Below are 19468 nucleotides of genomic sequence, written 5' to 3'. Positions count from 1 at the left end.
TGAAGAGAACCACCTTCTGCCATAATAACCACCAATGCAGATAGATGAAGGAGCAACATCTGTTTAGAGCTGAATGTGGTCAGGGTGGGACAACTGATCATCAAAACGAAAGTGATGCCATTCCTGTGAGCGAGACGTTGCCAGAGCGATTATGGCAAGGACTGATGGTTTAGATGCCGCAAGTGGTAGCAATTATGCACAGAGCAAAGTTTAGGTGTCCAACAGGAAGAGCAGCAGTCCTTTAGCACAAGAGGGAACAAGGAGAAAGTTTTGAAGGACGAGATTGATACAATTAATGTGACATTAATACTTCTCTGAACAAAGAAGCCTGGAACTAAATGTTGTCAAGGGTTACGCCAAAAAAAACCTCCTGTTTCTCTTCTGACAATGGAACGCCAAGTTCAGTGAAAATTGACTTCAGGGTGGATACCTCAAGAGCTGGAGAGGTGATATGACCAGGAAATCGTTGAGAAGATGGACCAGATATGGAACTTTATGGTTGTTAGAGACATTCCAAAGTAAGTCTCCAAATGTTGATTCTGTTCATCTGGACGTAGCGTTTTGTGGGAGAAACGTTTCATCACTCATCCAGGTGACTTCTCCAGTCTCAGCTGACTGCAGGTTTCAATCTTATAAACAGTACGTTTGCATAATGACTGAAACCAGCCCACTCAAGGAACAATGGGCTGGGAGGTCAGTTCCAGGATCTAAATCAAGGATTTATACATCGCGGAAAACTAAACAACCAAACAGAAGAGCCACCTCGTCAGGCCAGGGCCCTGCAGTCTACGCTGGTTTGAGGGCAGAGTCAAGGAGGCCATTTACATGAAATGGGAAAGACCATCTCTGAATCGAGGAGGGGGCCCAAGGGTACATCTGTCACGATCGTACAATGCTGTGATTGCAGCCATTCTCCACCTCTCTGTGAATGGGTTAGCAGCAGCTTTCCTCTGGTTCACCTGATGCTCCACCTCACGAGGCACGTGATCAATAGTGGGACAGGACAAGGACAAGTCCCAATAGGGCTTAATATCTGGGTCTCTCCACTGGCTGGTACTAGAACTGAAGAAGTTTCTCGGATGAAATGTCTCCAAGAAACTTAAAGAGGTCCAGACGCTTTTCTTTCCGAGCTCCTTACACCGTCTCACTGCATTCAATCATTACTTATTATTAACCTTTTCATGCATGAATTATAACAACCTCAATCAGGTTTTTTGTTCATCTTTAGGCATGAAAAAAAGATGAAAAAAAGATTTTTCAACTTCATTTTTTATTAAACACAATATTTACATTACTGCAAAGCAGAATACCAGGAACCTAAGGCTGGAGGGTTGTCTGCTCACTCATCCAGGTAAGGAATCCAAAAAGTTAATTCTGTTCGTCTGGGAGAAACTTTTCATCATCATCAGGTGGCTTCTCCAGTCTCAGGTGAACAGAAGCAACCTTTTGGGACTAAGTAGGGTTAATTCAAAAATTACTATTACTTCTATTACTAATTGGTTTTGTCTCGTGGGAGTGTCTTTATTTCCACAGTATTAACTCCAGTTTTCGGGCCCTGTTACATACATTTCAGGGTAATATTACTCAACTGTTAACATATTTGCTACTTCTATAGCACATTTGATTACAACAGCAACGATGACCAAAGTGCTGTACAAAAATGCAAAAATGCAAAACAACTAGTACCAAATAACTTTGGTACTAGTACTAATTTGATAGTAAATTACAAAATACCACAGTATTACGTTCTTGTTTAGCCCTCGTTAGCCTGCTATTACCACTTTATTACGAGCTGTAATGGAAAAAAGAAAACTTTATTCAGCTGTAAAGTCATAAACAAAGTCATCATTTGTTTGACATCAGGACGTGTTGTTTTAGTTAAGCGCTTCATAAGAGAGCAGCTGGATTCTGTGGTTCACATCTGTCAGAAAACTGTTTAACTCGACTGAAGGCTTCACGGCTCAGGTCATTACTTGGACAGGCTGACAGAAAAAACAGACTTTGTGAGCACGGGTGGGATCAGCTTTTTTAACCTGTAGCTCTGTGACTCGCGTGTCATGTGACTCGTATTTTACCTGTACTGACAGTAACGCGTTGATGTTTGTGTTCAGATCGGGTCTACAGAGAGTGTCAGGTGAACGGCAGCTGGGCGGCTCGAGGAAACTACAGCCAGTGCACCGAGATCATCGTCCTGGTGAGAAGCACCAACGCCAATCACTGATCAATATGCTCTGACCGTGTTTCTATTACTGATGAGCTCGTAAACCCGAACAGAGCCTTAACTAACACGATGTTTGGTAGTAATGCACAAGTCCTTTTAAAGGAGGAAATCATGATCAGTGTGTGGCAGTTTAAAAGGAGTTAGTGCAGGTTTCACTCGTATGTTTGTTATTGGGCCCAAAATGAGGGTAACGATGTGACATCACTAAAGCTCCGCCCACCCTCTGTCATTACTCTGACAGACCAAGGACGACTACGTCCCCAGATGATACATGGGACAGGAAAACACTTTCAGTGTGTGTGTATCTTTGTGTGTGTTCACACGTCTGCTGGGTGATAATGGTCTTCTCTGATATTCTCATCAATATTGGATTTAGATTCACTCTGAGTGTTGTCTGATGACATCAGAATGCTCATACCACCCGCCCGTCTGTCTGTCTGCCTCAGGCTTATATACTGGTGTCATCAGAGCATGACACACATACCTACACACACACACACACACACACACACACACACACACACATATATGTTGGGTCTGTGTTTCCACATGCCCCGCTAGTTTAGAGACTTATTCCTCATGAAGAACGGAAAACAAGACAGAACATCTTCAACCGGCTTTTTACCCGCTAACAAGGGAAGTTTGGTCAGAACCAGCTCCTCACCTGTCTCTAGCCCAAATCCTTCAAAGAGTAGCTTCCCTCGCAGCTATTTATTCCCATGATAGTTACAGTACACAATACAACACAACACAAGTACCTCCCACCGTAAAACCCCCCAATGGTTACAAAGACAAGGCACTGTGTGTGTGTGTGTGTGTGTGTGTGCACGTGTATGCATGTGCAAGAATGTGTGTGTGTGTGTGTGTGTGTGTGTGTCTGTGTGTCTGTGTGCGTGACTTCCTGATCACAACATCCTTGGTCATAAAGGGGGTAATCTCCCCCACACCCAATATATGGTTCAATTCCTGTATTGGTTCTAGGGCTGCCACGATTAGCTTAACTAGTCACGATTACGTCGACTATCAAAATCGTCGACGACTAATTTAATAGTCGACGCGTCGTTTAAAGCTTTGTAAGAACACAAAAGACGCAGGAATAAGTAGTAGGATTTAAGAGTGTAATAACGGACTGAAACAGAAGATGGCAGCACTGCATGTACAAGGATGCCAGCTGCCGTTAAACCCCGAAGAAGAAGAAGAAGCTGTGTCCCAGAATTCATAGCGCGGCCCAGCTCAGTTTCCAACAATGGCGGCAGCTAGTTAGTTTTAATGTTACTCTTATTATTCTTTCTGGGTCACAAAATAAACGTTTAACATATTTTCAGGCTGGAATGTAGCTGTGTAAACCTCAAATATCTGCTCAGTTTATCAAAACACCACATATTTTCAAAAGTGCTCCGACGTTTTCGGAGACGTCTGTTACCCACTAGCTTGATAGCTAGCCGGGGGCTAGGCTCACTAGCGCCGTGAGAACAGCGGACTCCCGGCAAATCGTTTTCAAACCCACCGCCGTCTTTCGCTACTCAGGTTAAACATGATATATTTTTTTAGTATTTTATTTGTTCCTGAGTAAATCTGTTTGGCTGAGATTAAAGTTATAGTTTTTACACAGCGGAATAAACGTCAAGCAGACAGCTGATTATCAGAAGTGTGAGATGCTCCAGAATTTACTCCGGTGTCCTGTTATATTTTAGATAGCAAGGAGTTTATTAAACTTCACCGAAACAATCTGCAAATTTCATTCAAATTTACTAAACTATCATCTTGTCTTTATTGTTAGTTAGCACCTTAAACACTTAAAGATGTAAGCTAATGATAGTTATATAAGAGCAGATGCTGCTGGTGCAATAAGCTGTACGTTTTACGTCCAACGGATGCATGATCTGATTAGTCGACTAACCGCAAAAATAATTGGTGAGTAGTTGACTATCAAAATAATTGTTTGTGGCAGCCCTAATTGGTTCACCATATGCACAACACAGTGAAACCATAAAAAGGGCAGGAAGGTTAGCAAACATCAAACAGAATCTTCACATGGGATGAGCTTGTGATAAAACACTGCAGCCTCCCCCCAGAACCTCGAGAGGCTGGGGGGGAGGGCCTTTGAACACAGAGTTTGAAACAATGTAGAGGTGGTAAGCATAAAACATTTAACAATTCACTTTAACAATATATATATAGGTACATATTTAAGAGAAACAGGAAAAAGTTTGGAAACACCTTCTCATTTAGTGGTTTAAACTGGATCTGCTGGGATCAGTATAACCGGTTTCTGCATCACCCCGCTGCAACAGTTCGGCCCAAACCAACTCCTCGACTCTGCTTTGTGTTTTTAAGAAGACAAGGAGTCTCTGATCGATCGTTGCCACTTTATTTCCTGAATGGAAACAACGGTGTTTTATCAGTGCAAAAGCTCGCCACACACCACTCCGCACAGCACACTCTCGTATGGCTACGGCAGACTGGCAGCGATTACTGCAGCCAGCCGTACATGTGACACAATAACACTGAGTACATGGGCTCCCCAATGATGTGTGCTGAGCCCCCTGCTCTTTACTCTGCTGACCCACGCCTGCACACCATCACACAGCTCCAACCGTTTCATCAAGTTTGCAGACGACACAACTGTGGTAGGTCACATCAGCAACAACGATAGGGCCTGCTACAGGAGTGAAGTTAAACATCTGGCTGAGTGGTGCAGCAACAACAACCTGTCCCTGAATGTGGAGAAGACCAAGGAGATCATCACAGAAATCAGGAGAGCTCACACCCTGCACACCCCACTAACCATCAATGGTGCTCCTGTGAGGGTAAGCAGCACCAAGTTCCTGGCTGTGCACATCTCAGAAGATCTCTCCTGGTCAAGAACACAGCATCACTGGTCAGCGAAGCCCAACAGCTACTCTACTTCCTCTGCAAACTGAGGACAACGAGAGATTCAACCCCCATTATGAGCACCTTCTACAGAGGCGCCGTGGAGAGCATCCTCACCGCTGCATCACTGTGTGGTATGACTCCTGCACTGGGCCCTGCTGGAAAAGTTACAACAGGTAGTGAAAGCAACAGAGAGGATTGTGGGTACCTCTCTTCCCTCCCTCCAGGACATCTGCTGCACCCGCCTCATCTGGAAAAGCCTCTGCATCACAGTGACTCCACCCATCTGTCCAACAGCTTCTTCAGTTTGCTGCCACCAGGAAGGCGACTGAAGAGCCTCGGGGCCAGAACCAGCAGACTGAGAGACAGCTTCATCCAATTTTTATTTTTATAAAATTGGATCGTTGCACCCCTAGTATTTATGTATATGTATTAGAGGTGCAACGATACACAAAATTCACGGTTCGGTTCGATACTTTGGTGTCACGGTTCGATATTTTTTCGATACAAAAAATGTTCATGCCTTTTTAATTTGTCATTTATTAAAATTATAAATATATATTTTAACTCAAAAGTACAGTTTTTAAATTTAATGTTGCTGAAACAACAAAATAATAGTAATAATAAAAAAATCTATCTGATGGAGAAATCACTCATCTTTGGAAAAGAGAGTTTATTACAGAGAAATGTCTCTTTCCAAAATAAAAGCTATACTATCCGCTTCTTCTGGGCTATATTCTCAGCAGCATATTAAACATATCAGGTCCCCATAAGGAGAATCACGTGCTAACGGCTGTCTAAATGACTCGGGTAAAGCATGCGTGCTTGTTGTTTTTGTCTGCTTCCACTTGTCTTTGCACGAGGATGATGTCGGCGTAAATGTGCAGTCATATTCGTTGTGTTCCCACTAGTGCTGTCAGCGTTAATCTCATTAATATGACATTAACGCCATAACCAGTGATGGGAATAACGCCGTTACAAGTAACGTTTTTTTGGCCTGTCCCATTTGGTTCTTTAGCCGTCAGAATTGTTGTCTGAAGACCAACAAGGATACCCAATGGATTTACTTTGCCAAGTGGATCATCACGGCCTTGCCGTATTGGTATTTGATCGACCTCTGTTGTTATTGTTTATAATATTTTATTTTCAGTTGTTACAGATGGGACAGACATGACTAGAGGATAGGAAAGGGAGAAAGAAAGATGAAGGAAAAGAAAAACAGAAGGGAAGAGGGACAGTGAGAAAGGGCACTAAAAAGAGAAAGAAGAGAAAAAAATCTCCTGGATCACCTGTTGAGAGAAAAAGAAGAGAAAACAAGCAAAAAAAACCAGAGCAACATACTAAACACAACACCATCACGTTAATCTAGCTAAGTGTAAACTGCAGTAAATACTAAATATTGAATGTTGTTGTGCAGCAAGCAGGACCGACAGCGCACAATGTGCTTTGAGGTAGCAGCCAAGAAAGGTGTAGTTTGTCTATGAACAGTGAACACCTGTGTGCACACCTGTGTGGATCAGCGCGCTTGTATTCAAAAGGTTTCCCCATGTAATCGTCTGCAAGAGGGTGTAGAGAGCCATAGCCCCGCCCCCAGGGCATGAAGCTGGCATGGAGGAGATCCAGACATGTAGAGGCCCCAGAGTGCGAGAGCCCAAGGAGGAGCACCAGGGGGGCATCCGTGCCACCCTCCTGGGAAGAGCTGAGGAGAGCCCCAGACAAGGGGTCACCCAGTAGCCACGGAGCAGAAACCAGAGGGGGCTGCACTGGCGTGCCCGCCAGCTGTGCCAGAGTGAGCCGAGCCGCAGGCCCAGAGGCCGGAGGCCCGAGGGCCCCCTTTGCCCCGGAAGAGGCACCAGGACCCGCCAAGTAGCCACCGGGAGTGAGCTGGTACATACCAACGCACCGACCCCTGAGGGCATCAGTTACCGGCAGGGAGTAAGGTGTTACTAACGGCGTTACTTTTTTCAGTAACGAGTAATCTAACTAATTACTATTCCTGTCGTTACAACGCCATTACAGTTACTAACAAGTAAATGCGGTCCATTACTATTTTTCAACAAACAGACGGTTGAAGCTCTGTTCAGCTTACCGCATCTTATATCAGTTGAACGGATTAGCTGACTACGTAAGTAATCTGGACGCTACAGCTGTTAAGAGATATACTCTAAAGCACTTCTTCAGTAGAGACTCAGAGAAGAGAAACACACAGAACTTCTTGCTAGCAAGGGCAGCCTCCAGAACTGGGACTCGCACTGAGAAACTGCCCCGGTCTTTATTTATACTTCAGTGGGTGCTTGTGTGTGTGTGTGTGTGTGTGTGTGTGTGTGTGTGTGTGTGTGTGTGTGTGTGTGTGTGTGTGTGTGAGACCCCATAAACGACTTCATCTAAACAAAAAGCACTTAGACTAGAACAGATATAGCTACGTTAATCCTACCGTAAAACAATAAGACAAGGTACGACCTCTCCCATACTCCTAGGATGTGGGGGTGAAGCCAGAACACCCTGGAATGTCACAGACCTCCTAGGATGAGACATTCTTTCAATATGCCACCAACTATATACTTCTAAACACAAATGATTACATGCAGTATTCTACCATATGCAAACTTACACCATTAAAAGATTATACTGACTACTAAGTACAATTTTCCTATTGACAACAGCCCACTCACATCCTGGGTCATTTCACCTGAGGAAATCACATGATAGGGTGGGGCAAGGTCTCACAACCTCGGCTGGTAGTGACCCACACCTGTTTTCACACCTTGGCTCATATGATTAGATAGATTCATTCATTTATTTGTTCATTTCAGGCACAACAGAAATACATATATTGAACATAAAGTGCACAAAACAAAAACAAAAATTACCTGAAAAGGAGTGGGACGAAGAAAACTTATTAAATCCCACCCCTATACTCACTGATCAATAGTGGGTCAGCGACCCCCTTAGTGACTCTGCATCATTTGCTCTTAGAACTGAAGAAGCTTCTTGGATGAAACACCTTCAAGAAACTTAAAGTCCAGACCTTTTTTTACCAAGCTCCTCATATCACCATGAACCTTCAGCAGACCTACTGATCTCTAATCTAGCACATGACCTATACCAGGTTACTTCTGCAGCTTTAGTTACCATGGAGATGAGAACCAATGAGTTAAGCTGGAATGTACTCTGCTTAATACAGAGCTCAGGTGTTTGCAGGTGGCAGGAAGTCACTGAAGCATGATTTCTGCCCTCTCAGCCACACAGCATCGATTTGTAACCTTTGTTTGATTTTAACAAGTTTTCTGCATTCTCCTGATCCACACACCCTCTCACACACACAGAATAAACTGAAACAGTCAGTGACAAGTGTGAGAACATGAGTGATCAAACGTCAGTGTGAATGAGTCCTCAGAGAGCGAGAACCATCTGGAGCCTCTGTGTGTGTGAGCACTAAGGGGGCGGATCCCTTTGAGGTCCAGGTGGGAAGCTGGTCCATTTGCTGTGGGCAGCGTTTCCCTGGGGTCCTCACAAAGGCACAAAGAACAACGTGTGTGTGTCTATAAGTCCATATGTAATGTCATGTGGTCTGCTTTGTGTGTGTGTGTGTGTGTGTGTGTGTGTGTGTGTGTGTGTGTGTGTGTGTGTGTGTGTGTGTGTGTGTGTGTGAGATAGAGAAAGAGAGAGAGAGAGAGGAGAGAGCATCTCCCACTGAGACAATCTGTCACCCATTTCCTGCTCTCCTGTGATTGGCCAGAAGAGCTGGCTGCTGGTCAATCACAGACCGTAATTAACAAGCAAGGTGTGCGTGTGTGTTTACAGTGCAACGAGGCTGAGCATGAAAGGAAAGTTGCATAACTGTTCATTATTATTACGGCACAAACACATAGTTGTTTTGATTACACGTTTGGCATAATTTTTAATCATCTAAATGAAAACAACATGTTGCTATGGAAACATGCACACAGAGAAAGGATGTGATTGTAAACTGATTATTGGATAGATTTTGTAAAGGGCATGACCCCCGTTACACCTCAGCATCTCATGTGAAAGCTGCGACTCTGAACAGAAACATAACCTAAACTAACCTCGTATTGTGGCGATACGGTCTCTCAATCACACCACCACACAGTACTGACCCACACATACAGTTCTTACACACACACTGGACTTTCTGGACTTTGGTTTTGCACAACACTGGTCACTATATTCTTCATTTCCGGTTAATACTTGTACAGCTGCTGTTATTGTGTATATATTTATTTATATTTAGATTTCTTCATACATTCTTATATAGTTCTATATTGTGTATTTTGTTGTACAGTTATTTTATTTTCAACTTTAATTTATATATTTTATCTTATTCTTCCCAGTTAAATTTACCCTTCATTCTAATTTGTGTTGTACAGTTATTTCATTTTTAACCTTAATTTATATTTTATTCCTTCCTAGTTAAATTTACCCTTTTTAATTTTTCATATTTATTTCCTATCTTATTCATAGCCTTTTCCTTTTTTGTTTTCTTTAGGTCACGAGCAGTTGTCCAAGCATTTCACTACATATCGTACTGTGTATGACTGTGTACGTGACAAATAAAAATTTGAATTTGAATTGGGTTATCTCAATTGTTCAGTTGTTCTCCTGACTGAAGTTTGGTCCGTGTACAGCGTCCTGCCATGCAATTGCATTTGTTCCTAACCCATCCAAACTTCAGTAACCCTACAAACGTCACTGCTGTTTAGTTTTCTGTCTTCATTTCATCTTAAATCCCTCACTCAGAACATGGTATTGTATATTATTTAATCTTAAAAAATTTTTTGGAGACCTCCCACATACCACTAGAGGGAGCCCACATACCACCAGTGGTATGCATACCACAGTTTGAGAACCACTGCTACAGAGGTCTTAGAGAACATGAGCTCCTTCACCAGCTCCAGATAAAAACCTTCACCAACCAGGTGGGAATTATTTTTTTATAGGTCAAGACTATAGGATCCAAGGAGAGATCAAAGGTCAAAGACATGACCTCAGATATGCTGTGGTCGAGTCTCAGGGAGCTGTTTATGAAGAATGTTTACTAGTTGATGGATTGGCTGATTGATTTCATTCCAGCACATATTGAAGAAATATCCCATTTACACATATTAGAACATGATACTTGTGCTGGTGGATTATGGGAGGGTGGGGCCTTTGCTGGGTCACCTGACTGTGGGTGGGACTTCTTTGAAGCTCTTTCCTCCTTTGTTTCACTGATTAAGATAAACCTTCAGCTTTGTACCTTCATCTAGAGGAGCAGGAAAAATGTGAGCTCAGTGGGCGGGGCCTTTTCTCCATGACCTTTGAACCTGTTCTAGTTTTACTCTTTCAGACATTTTCATGATGGGGGGAGACTGAGCTCAGAATTTTATAATAAAGATGAAAACATGAAACTGTTGAACTGCTTGGTTGTTTCTGGAGTCATGGGTCAGATCTGACAGGTTGTCCTTTCTCGCTCTACTTCCTGTTTCAGAGGAAGAGTAAAGTTCACTATCAGGTGGCTGTCATCATCAACTATTTGGGCCACTGCATCTCTCTGGGAGCGCTGCTGCTTGCCTTCACGCTTTTCATGAGGCTCAGGTAATGCACCTGTTTGTCTGTGTGTACACCTGTCTGAAGACATGTCGCACGCTTGCTGTGAGGACAGCTGAAGGGTTAAGCTTCAGTTCCTGGTTCAGGTTAAAGGATCAGTTATGCGCATCCTCACAAAGAAAGGAGCACAGGTCCAGCCCCCTTGTGGACGGTGAGGGTAATGCAGGTGACTGTACCATGAAGAAGATTAAACAAACCCATGATATCCTTCCATCATCTGGACTCACCTTTACAATGGCGCTCACACAAAGCTAGTTATCAACTCACTAATCCTGCACATTCACATGGAGGGCATCTGACCAATCACAAAGGGGCATTTCGTGGGTCACATGACTCTTCTTCCACAGAAAATAATCTCTGTGAGCGCAACCTGATGTTACAACATGGTGATAAAAAAAATCTCTAAAGAACAGCGAAGTATGCAAATAAAATGCAACATTGTAGTAAAAAGGGTGAGATACGTGCCACAGAAAATTCTTAATCAATTTAGTGCACGCAAACATTTGAATTCCAGGTGATAGTTTATTACTGAGCACGCTCAGTGCTGCTGTTTGTTTCCAAGGTGATGGCTGGAACCACTGAAACATTGTAGCTTCCTGTCCCACAGCCCGATGAAGGAGGCGTGGAAATCAGATCAGAGTGAATGAATATGATTGGCCGATCAGGTGTTCAGGTGTGTGTTCCATGTTTCCAGCAGAGTGGCGAGACTCAGCATCATGTCTGAATGAAGCAGAACACCACATGCACATCCTGTGACAACACCATTATCGACCATAAATCGACAGTGCGTCTTAAGTATGAATTCTGGTTGTGCTTACTGACCTCAAACCAATTTTATGTGGTACACGGCGCTCAAAAATCTGTCAAGAAATGTTTTAATATGACTTTGGTAAGCTACAAAGCCGCACCGCTTGATGGATTGTCGGAGCATCACGGCTACCATAGTCAGGAGCCTCGTGGAGTGATACGTACTGTGCTTCAACGTAATATTATGGTGTGTGTATAAGGACCTGGCACACCTGGAACACCTAGCTGTTAGGATGCTACATGCTTATGAAGTAGATTTCAGACTTAAGGCTATCAGTCACTTTTTGTTTCGCTTAATGCACCTTATGTATGAAAATAGATCCGTTCATTGATACTGCACCTTATAGTCTGAAAAATATGGAAACTGAGAACATTACCTGCTCTGGACACTTTGAGTTTTTATTGCTGCTGTTCAAGGTTTGAAGCTAGATGTGATGACTGAATTCAGACCTCAGGTCAGCAGGTACAGTGCACTGGTCCTGTTTAAGGATAGGATATTAGAGAGAAAAAAAACTGTTGTAAATTTGTTTGCTGACAACAGACAAAAACCTATAGAATAAAAATCAATATGTTTATTATTTACTGATCATCAGGGAAGCACAAAGACAGTGCACTGTAATGAGGGGTTTTCCAGGAATGATGATGCTATTTTCTGGCGATCTGATTGGTCTATAGGTGGCGATGTCATACCAATTGATCTGTAATCTGGAACCTAAGCAGGTCTAGAGAAGGTTGGAGTCACAGCACATGTTACCATGGCAGTTTTTCCCAGTAAGTAATAAACTACCTACAGAAAGCCCAGGTTAACCCTGAAGTTATCTGGATAAGCCAAAACCCAGCTTATCTGTATCTATATATCTATATCTGTAATACAGACCTCTGAAGCTGTGATCCAGTAATTAATTACTAAGTAAAACAAGATCAGAATTAATCTGTGCGAACGAAGATGTATAAATCCTGGCAATCCCTCCTGCACTTAACAGCGTACACTATGTTACTCTGTGTCGGGGGACCCGATCCTTTGGGTGGTCTAATGTTTTGGCGCAGCGTGTTTTGGGGTTTAAAAGCCACAGAGACCCAGTGTTTAGAGAAAATGTGTCTCAGCTGCTCCGATACTCCTGACACGTACGGGATCACTACAGGTTTTCGATTAGGCAGCGGTTGTCCTTCTCTCCTGGAGCTTTCTTTAGGAGCCTTCCCAGCTTTGACAAAAATCCAGCTGGGATAACCACATTTACTCAGGGCCTTCTTGATGTGCTGTCCTTCTGCTTCCCTGGCCGCTGTGTCTGTGGGGATGGTGTTCGCTCTGCGTTAGGCGATATGTAAACCGGCAATCGTCAGTCCAATAATTGTCGATGTAATGTAATAATAATGTGTATGTCTTAGTCCCCATAGGGAAATAGTTCCTCTGCATTTAACCCATTCACCCAGTGAAGCAGTGGGCAGCCACTAATGCAGCGCCCGGGGAGCAGTGTGTAGGGACGGTACCTTGCTCAGGGGTACCTCAGGGTAGCCGTTCAGTGGAGTCGAACCCCCGACCTTCCGATCATGGGGCCACCACTCTACCTACTGAGCTATCCCTGCCCCATCCCTGTGGTGACTTTTTGATGGGCGGAGCAATGTAATCATACATGTTTACAACACAGAAGTTCAAACATGGACGAACTAATTTCCCCCAAGAAATTAGGGCTGTCAGCGTTAATGCGGTCATCACGATTAACGCGATTAAAATTTGTAACGCTCTCAACCCATCTGAAGCGCAGAATGAACAAACTTTGGACAAACTGCCTGGAATACGTTGGCAGAGACATTTCAGGGATTGTAGCTCAGTCCGGTCCTGATAGGTTAGTTGTTAATCGTCTTTGTCATAATGACGGCGCGTTAACGCTGACAGCACTAAAAGAATATTCACATTCACTAACCACTCCCTTGGTAACGATGAGCAATGAGGGATGAGGAAGTGTGATTAGTGCTGCGGTTTGGGGAAGGCCTTGAAGGGGGACTGGCGATGGCTCTCGGGCCGGGCTGAACCCCCTGTACTAACGAGAAATAAAGGGAGGCAAGGAAGAGAGGAGAGGACAGGAGAAGAGAGAAAAAAAGGGGGGGCAGGGTGGGGCATGAAAATGAGATCAGCGTTTCTTCTCTTCACATTGGAGAAGGGAGGCTTTTATAGGCTGAGGCCAGAGGGGGCGTGAAGGAGGAGTGGTCCCGCTCATGAAATTCAGATGATATCTCCACTAAAGTCGCTTATTTTGGATGAAAGAGGTAAACCTAAGGATGTAACCAAAGCAGTGTGCCACTTGTGCAGACGTATAGTGCGAGCAAAGTTCTCAAAGGCGGCTAACTGGCATGAGCATGTACGTGTTCACCATCCGGCTGAGTATCAGCAGCTTCTGCAGCTCTGTCAACAAGCGTTTGGGCGCTCTCTGAGGAGGGGGCTGTTACAACAGCGCTATCATTGTTTTTTCTGTTGACTGGATCTATTATCGCCATCATTCTTAGCAAACGTACTCATGGGCAAATAAACAAATGAATCGCTGATGGGCTCAGCCTTTTGACGATAGTTGATATAGTCATCCTATCGCCCAACCCTACTCTGCATTGTAGCGTCCTGGTGACACCCAGTTTGTGCTCCAGTAGATGATTATTAATAACAAAGTGATTCTGTTCCCATTCAGACCGCGCAATATCACCCAACAGTTTTTCATCACGTTCGTTTCATCTCCCCGTCATATGCTACTACTCTCTTTTATTCATTGGCACAATACTATGCCACTTTTAGAATCACCTGCACTGATAGCTAAGCTGTTTATTTTTCAGGATATAGTTATATTGTTACTTCATTAGAGTTATTTAATATTATATTTGCACTACCCTACAGTATATTACTGTATACTAGTATTGTATATATTGTATATCTTATTCCTCCGTTCCTCTGTCTCTCTTGCTGCATTGAGCATGTGTATGACATAAAAATTTCCCTCGGGATAAAGAAAGTTCTTCTTATATTATGATGAGAGTCAAACCTTAAATACTGATCTGTATGTGCAGGTTTACGGTACACATCAGCTTTTAGATGTCCCCCATTACTGATGGAGATCTCACAGTCTAAGAAGGCTAACCTGCCACTTTGATGTGTCGGTCCACTGAGTGAATGTGATCCGTGAAATGTGAAACGTCCTGAGATTTGATTTTCACCCAGGTGTCATCCATATACCTGAACCAATGACTTGTTCCAGAGTAGGATAGCAAAGCCCTCTTTTCCACTTCTTCCATGTACTAGTTGGCCACTTTTGATAGTCCAGGGTCTATCGAGCAGTTTCAGTAGAATGAGCTTGTGAAATGAATGGACCCCACGCAGCCTCAGGTGACAGTTTTGTCATGTTTTGTTTGCACAACACGTCCTTTCTTTTTCCTTAGGTTGGGAAGTTGGCTTTTCAGCTGCTTCTCCACTCCACACTCAGCTCCTCTCTCGAGCCCCAGCATCACTGAAATAGTCTGATTACTGAGTGGCAGCAGCTGCCCTGCCAGCCACCCTGGCACTGCCCCTCCACTGCATCGGAGCCAGATACCACAGCCCTGCCACAGAGCTCTGCAAAAGCCAGGCTGGAAGATAGAGGCACATTATAAGACAGTTGTAAATAACTAGTTTCCTCCACCTGTGTTTGGTGTGCAGCACACCTGCACCGTCGTGTATGCTCCCAGCGTCATGTAGCTTTGACATGATTCAGGTCCTCGCAGACGGGAGAGTTTTTCAACGTTAGAAATGACACCCTCAGGATGTGATTGATGTTCAGACCCTGATCTTCAGCCTGACCTATTAAACTGAACCATTTCAGCCGTTTTCCTTCTCAGCCTCTGATTGGCAAGCTCAGTTTACCTGATGGTCTTTCAGACTTCAGTTTGAACCCCCTGTGGCGAACCTGAACAATGAGCCGAAGCTTGCTGTTCTCGGCCATCGCCCTTCCTCCACTATGTCTACACTTCACGTTGGTGCTTCAGACCCTTCTTCGTCTTCTCTTCTGCATCACACAGGTTGGTTTTGTTTTCATGGGTCCACCGTTCCAGAGCTTGCTGCCTGGTCTACTTTGTCAAGTCTGATTTTTCTGTTCCTGAGCCTGATTGATGCTTTGAAGCTTCTGGATTTTCTCTGTGATTCTTAACTTGGTGAACAGCTGGGAAACACGGCATCTTCCTCCAGGAGAGTCTTCCTCACTTGACTGAATGTTGTCCTTGACAAACTGCTCAGCATTCTCGCTGATATGCTCGTTTCTTCAGCCCAATGATGACCTCCTTCACACAGCTCCTCTCCTCTTTGAAGCCGGTCACGATTTCTGATGAACGAAATGCTAATTTAACACTTGACTCTAAATTAGTCCTGAGAGTAATGAGAAAGCAGGCTGACTTGGACTCGCAAGTGCTTATTGGCTGATAGTCCTTTATTTATCAAAATGATGTGAATGAAAACAAGCTTTAAAACAAACTGAAAGCTCTCCAATTAAAACATGAGAGGGTGATGCAGGGATGGTGATTGCTGTTAAATATTCCGTCATAATGTTTAAATAAAACAAATTGAAGCCTGTTAAAATGTAATGTACTAAAACCACCAGAAGGTGGCAGCAATGATCTGAAAGGTGTTTCCTGATGCTGCTCTGAAAAAGTCTGATGTTGTGAGATTAGCTGCTCACAAACAGGACAAATGCACAAACACAAAGGTGACCAAAAAGGCGAACATGATGAAATCCAGTTTAAACGACTGAGCGCAGCAGGAACAAGCTGCGGAAAGTTCAGTCCTGAAAAGCTCACCTGACTGTATAGTGCGGAGGTGTTTAAGGAGGAGGCAATCAGTTCAAGTCTGTGTGTTTCAGGAGCATTCGCTGTTTGAGGAACATCATCCACTGGAACCTGATCTCCGCCTTCATCCTGAGGAACGCCACCTGGTTCATCGTCCAGCTAACAATGAATCCCGCTGTTACCGAGAAAAACCAGGTGCTCACGCACTCACACGCACAGACACATACTGACAAACACACTGATGCTGACCGTGACGCTGACTCTGGCCTCTGCAGGTGTGGTGCAGGCTGGTGACGGCAGGTTATAACTACTTCCATGTGACCAACTTCTTCTGGATGTTTGGTGAAGGCTGTTACCTCCACACTGCGGTCGTTCTCACCTACTCAACCGATAAACTCAGGAAGTGGATGTTCATCTGCATCGGGTGGGGTCAGTCCATCTGTCCCCCTTTCTGTCTGTCTACCTGTCCTTCTGTCCCTCTCTCTGCTCACCCGTCGCCCTCTCTGTCTGTCTGCAGGTATTCCATTCCCCATCATCGTGGCGTGGGCTTTTGGGAAGCTGTACTACGACAATGAGAAGTAGGTCATGTGACCAGATAAGACTTCTGCTAAATATAATGTGTTGCAATATTGAACGTGAGGAGTCATGTGACTGTGTTTTGATTGACAGGTGCTGGTTTGGAAAGAGGGCGGGAGTTTATACAGACTACATTTACCAAGGCCCCATGATCCTGGTCCTGCTGGTAGGAGCACAGCCAGTCCACCTTAAAAACACTACAGTCCTCCTTAAACACAGCCAGTCCATCTTAAATTCTGTCAGAGACTGATGCTGATGTTTTGGAGATTCCTTTGACCAGCAAGTGGTGCCGAAGCCTCCATCAGACAGTAGAAACCAGTAAAATCCCATAAAGTCTATAAATATCAGATTTGTTACAGACAGCTGAGAGGATGATTTATCGAGAGAGGAAGAGGAGTGAGATGGTCTGGTTTAACGTGAGAAGACACGTCAGCTGACAAGCTGTCATGTGATGTGGTCTCTGAAACCTGCTAACCTGATCAGACTCAGAGATGTACACACACTGTGAAGTCACATGTGTGTGAGAAACACCTGCACAGGTAACTTGGCTCATAGTCCAGCTGTGTATAAACCTGGAAGTCTTCTTCTCCTCAGATTAACTTCGTCTTCCTGTTCAACATCGTCCGGATCCTGATGACCAAACTCAGGGCATCAACAACCTCAGAAACCATTCAATACAGGTAGAAACACACCTGTAAATAGGAAGAGCGTGACAGCTGAGCTGGGTTTGTGATTGATTGATCAGAAATAAGTCATTGGTTTGGTCTTACAGACAGATGAGAGCAGGTGTGATGTACAGGTGATAGTTAGCTGTCGCCTCACCTTTGCATGTCTCTTTGGAGGTCATCAAACACTCACACTGGCCGTGTCTTTACGGTCTGTCTTCACTGATGTTTATGCAGCTCCTCACATAAACCAGCTTATTTTCCCCTCTTGCTGCATGAGCCTGTTTGCTGAAGGTAAAGAATGCCTGTGTGGGTTAATGTGCTTCTCTGGTGCTGCAGGAAGGCGGTGAAGGCGACGCTGGTGCTGCTGCCTCTGTTAGGAATCACCTACATGCTTTTCTTTGTGAACCCCGGAGGAGAGGACGAGGTCGCTCGGATCGTCTTCATCTACTTCAACTCCATCCTTGAGTCCTTCCAGGTTCAGACTGCCACCCACACCAGAGGGAGCCTAACACAGTTTAATCGATTATCAGAGAGCCTCGGTGTGGTCACTGAGCACTAATACATGAGCTGTTGCTGTCAGACCAGGTTCAGCTTACTAAATCCAGTTTACTATGCTGGTCTCAGTCCAAGACTAAATTGGCCGAGCTTTCTTAGCTCAGTTTACACAGACTGATCTAAAAAGAATCATAAACCTTTAGCTTAGCTATTAGCCAGAACGTTGATGGACACATCCTTTGATGATGTCACTTCTAGGCTGGACTCTTGTAGCTCCTCCGCCCATCAGTCGCTGTTGGCTAACTTGTCGACTCTCTGTGTCCCTGCAGGGCTTTTTCGTCTCTGTGTTTTACTGCTTCCTGAATAGCGAGGTTTGTCATGTTAATCAGGATTCCTCTTGGTTTCACATCATGTATGAATCGTATTTACATGACCGTTCTGATGTCTCTGTTTACCCGTTTACATATCTAGGTGCGCTCCGCGGTCAGGAAGCGTTGGATTCGTTGGCAGGACCGTCACTCCATCCGGAGCCGTGTCATACGTGCCACGTCACTGCCCACCTCACCGAGCAGAGTGTCCTTCCACAGCATCAAACAGTCCTCAAACCTCTGACAGACCTGAACTCACCCAATGGCGGTCTGAGATGTGATTCTCGTTGGCCAATCTGAGCTCTTATGATTCATGAGGACCAGACAGTTAGGGGGGGGGGGGGGCTCTGTGTGGCCCCGCCTCTCTTCACCCTCACTAGACTCTCTGTCTCTGGACTCAACCAATCAGCTGCTTCATATGTTGCACTGAGCAGTAGGGATGGGTATTGATAAGATTTTCACGATTCCGATTCCATTTTCGATTCTGTTTAACGATTCGATTCTTTATCGATTCTTTTTAAAAAAGGAGAACACTAAGGTCAACTAGCTTAGGACTTTGTTTTATATCTTCTCTTTGAACAAGATAGAAATTTAGGAGTAACATGGCCTTACAAACCCAACAGTGAGATCTTAGATCCAGCCTGTGGCTCTTCAATGGGGTGTCACAGGGTCCCCAGGAAAAAAATTGTAAATGTAAAATAATAAAATAAATATTCTTCTGTAGCAATAACAAAGTGTAACATAAATTATTCTGTAGCAATTACACAAGAATATCCAGTAATGTCCCTGCCTACAATTAAACACATTCACTTACTGAAAATCATCTGCTGTGGCAAATGGGTGCAAACCTTTGACCACAAACTGAGTCACTGCTCGGTGACATTCGTCTATCCTGGCCTGAAAGGAGACGCTGCCGCTAGACTGCAGCGAGAGCTGCCAGCATCTGAGCCAGACTCTGTCTGCCTCTCTCATCATGGTCACTAAATGCACAGTAATGGCAGGTTTGTAATAAGGCAGATCGCGCTAACATAATATGCACTGTTAGTTGATTATTT

The 19468-nt window shown here is 44.2% G+C and overlaps 1 protein-coding gene across 1 annotated transcript in view; it reads left to right on the top strand.

Moving 5' to 3' along the window:
- The window catches only part of crhr1 (corticotropin releasing hormone receptor 1), a 30359-nt gene extending 11212 nt beyond the window's left edge, over positions 1–19147 (top strand). Inside the window, exons 5-14 of the mRNA XM_026163779.2 lie at positions 2112–2194; positions 10587–10693; positions 16381–16501; positions 16582–16735; positions 16824–16884; positions 16976–17048; positions 17477–17562; positions 17887–18025; positions 18375–18416; positions 18517–19147. Of these exons, the coding sequence (XP_026019564.1) occupies positions 2112–2194; positions 10587–10693; positions 16381–16501; positions 16582–16735; positions 16824–16884; positions 16976–17048; positions 17477–17562; positions 17887–18025; positions 18375–18416; positions 18517–18657 (1007 nt within the window). The 3' untranslated portion in view covers positions 18658–19147. The remainder of the gene's footprint in view (positions 1–2111; positions 2195–10586; positions 10694–16380; positions 16502–16581; positions 16736–16823; positions 16885–16975; positions 17049–17476; positions 17563–17886; positions 18026–18374; positions 18417–18516) is intronic.
- The last annotated feature ends 321 nt before the right edge of the window (positions 19148–19468 follow it).

The sequence above is a fragment of the Astatotilapia calliptera genome, chromosome 4 (assembly GCF_964374335.1).
Source record: "Astatotilapia calliptera chromosome 4, fAstCal68.1, whole genome shotgun sequence".
NCBI classification, from domain to species: domain Eukaryota; kingdom Metazoa; phylum Chordata; class Actinopteri; order Cichliformes; family Cichlidae; genus Astatotilapia; species Astatotilapia calliptera.
The sequence above is the reverse complement of the archived record's forward strand: the minus strand, read 5'-3'. Positions and strand labels throughout refer to the sequence as shown.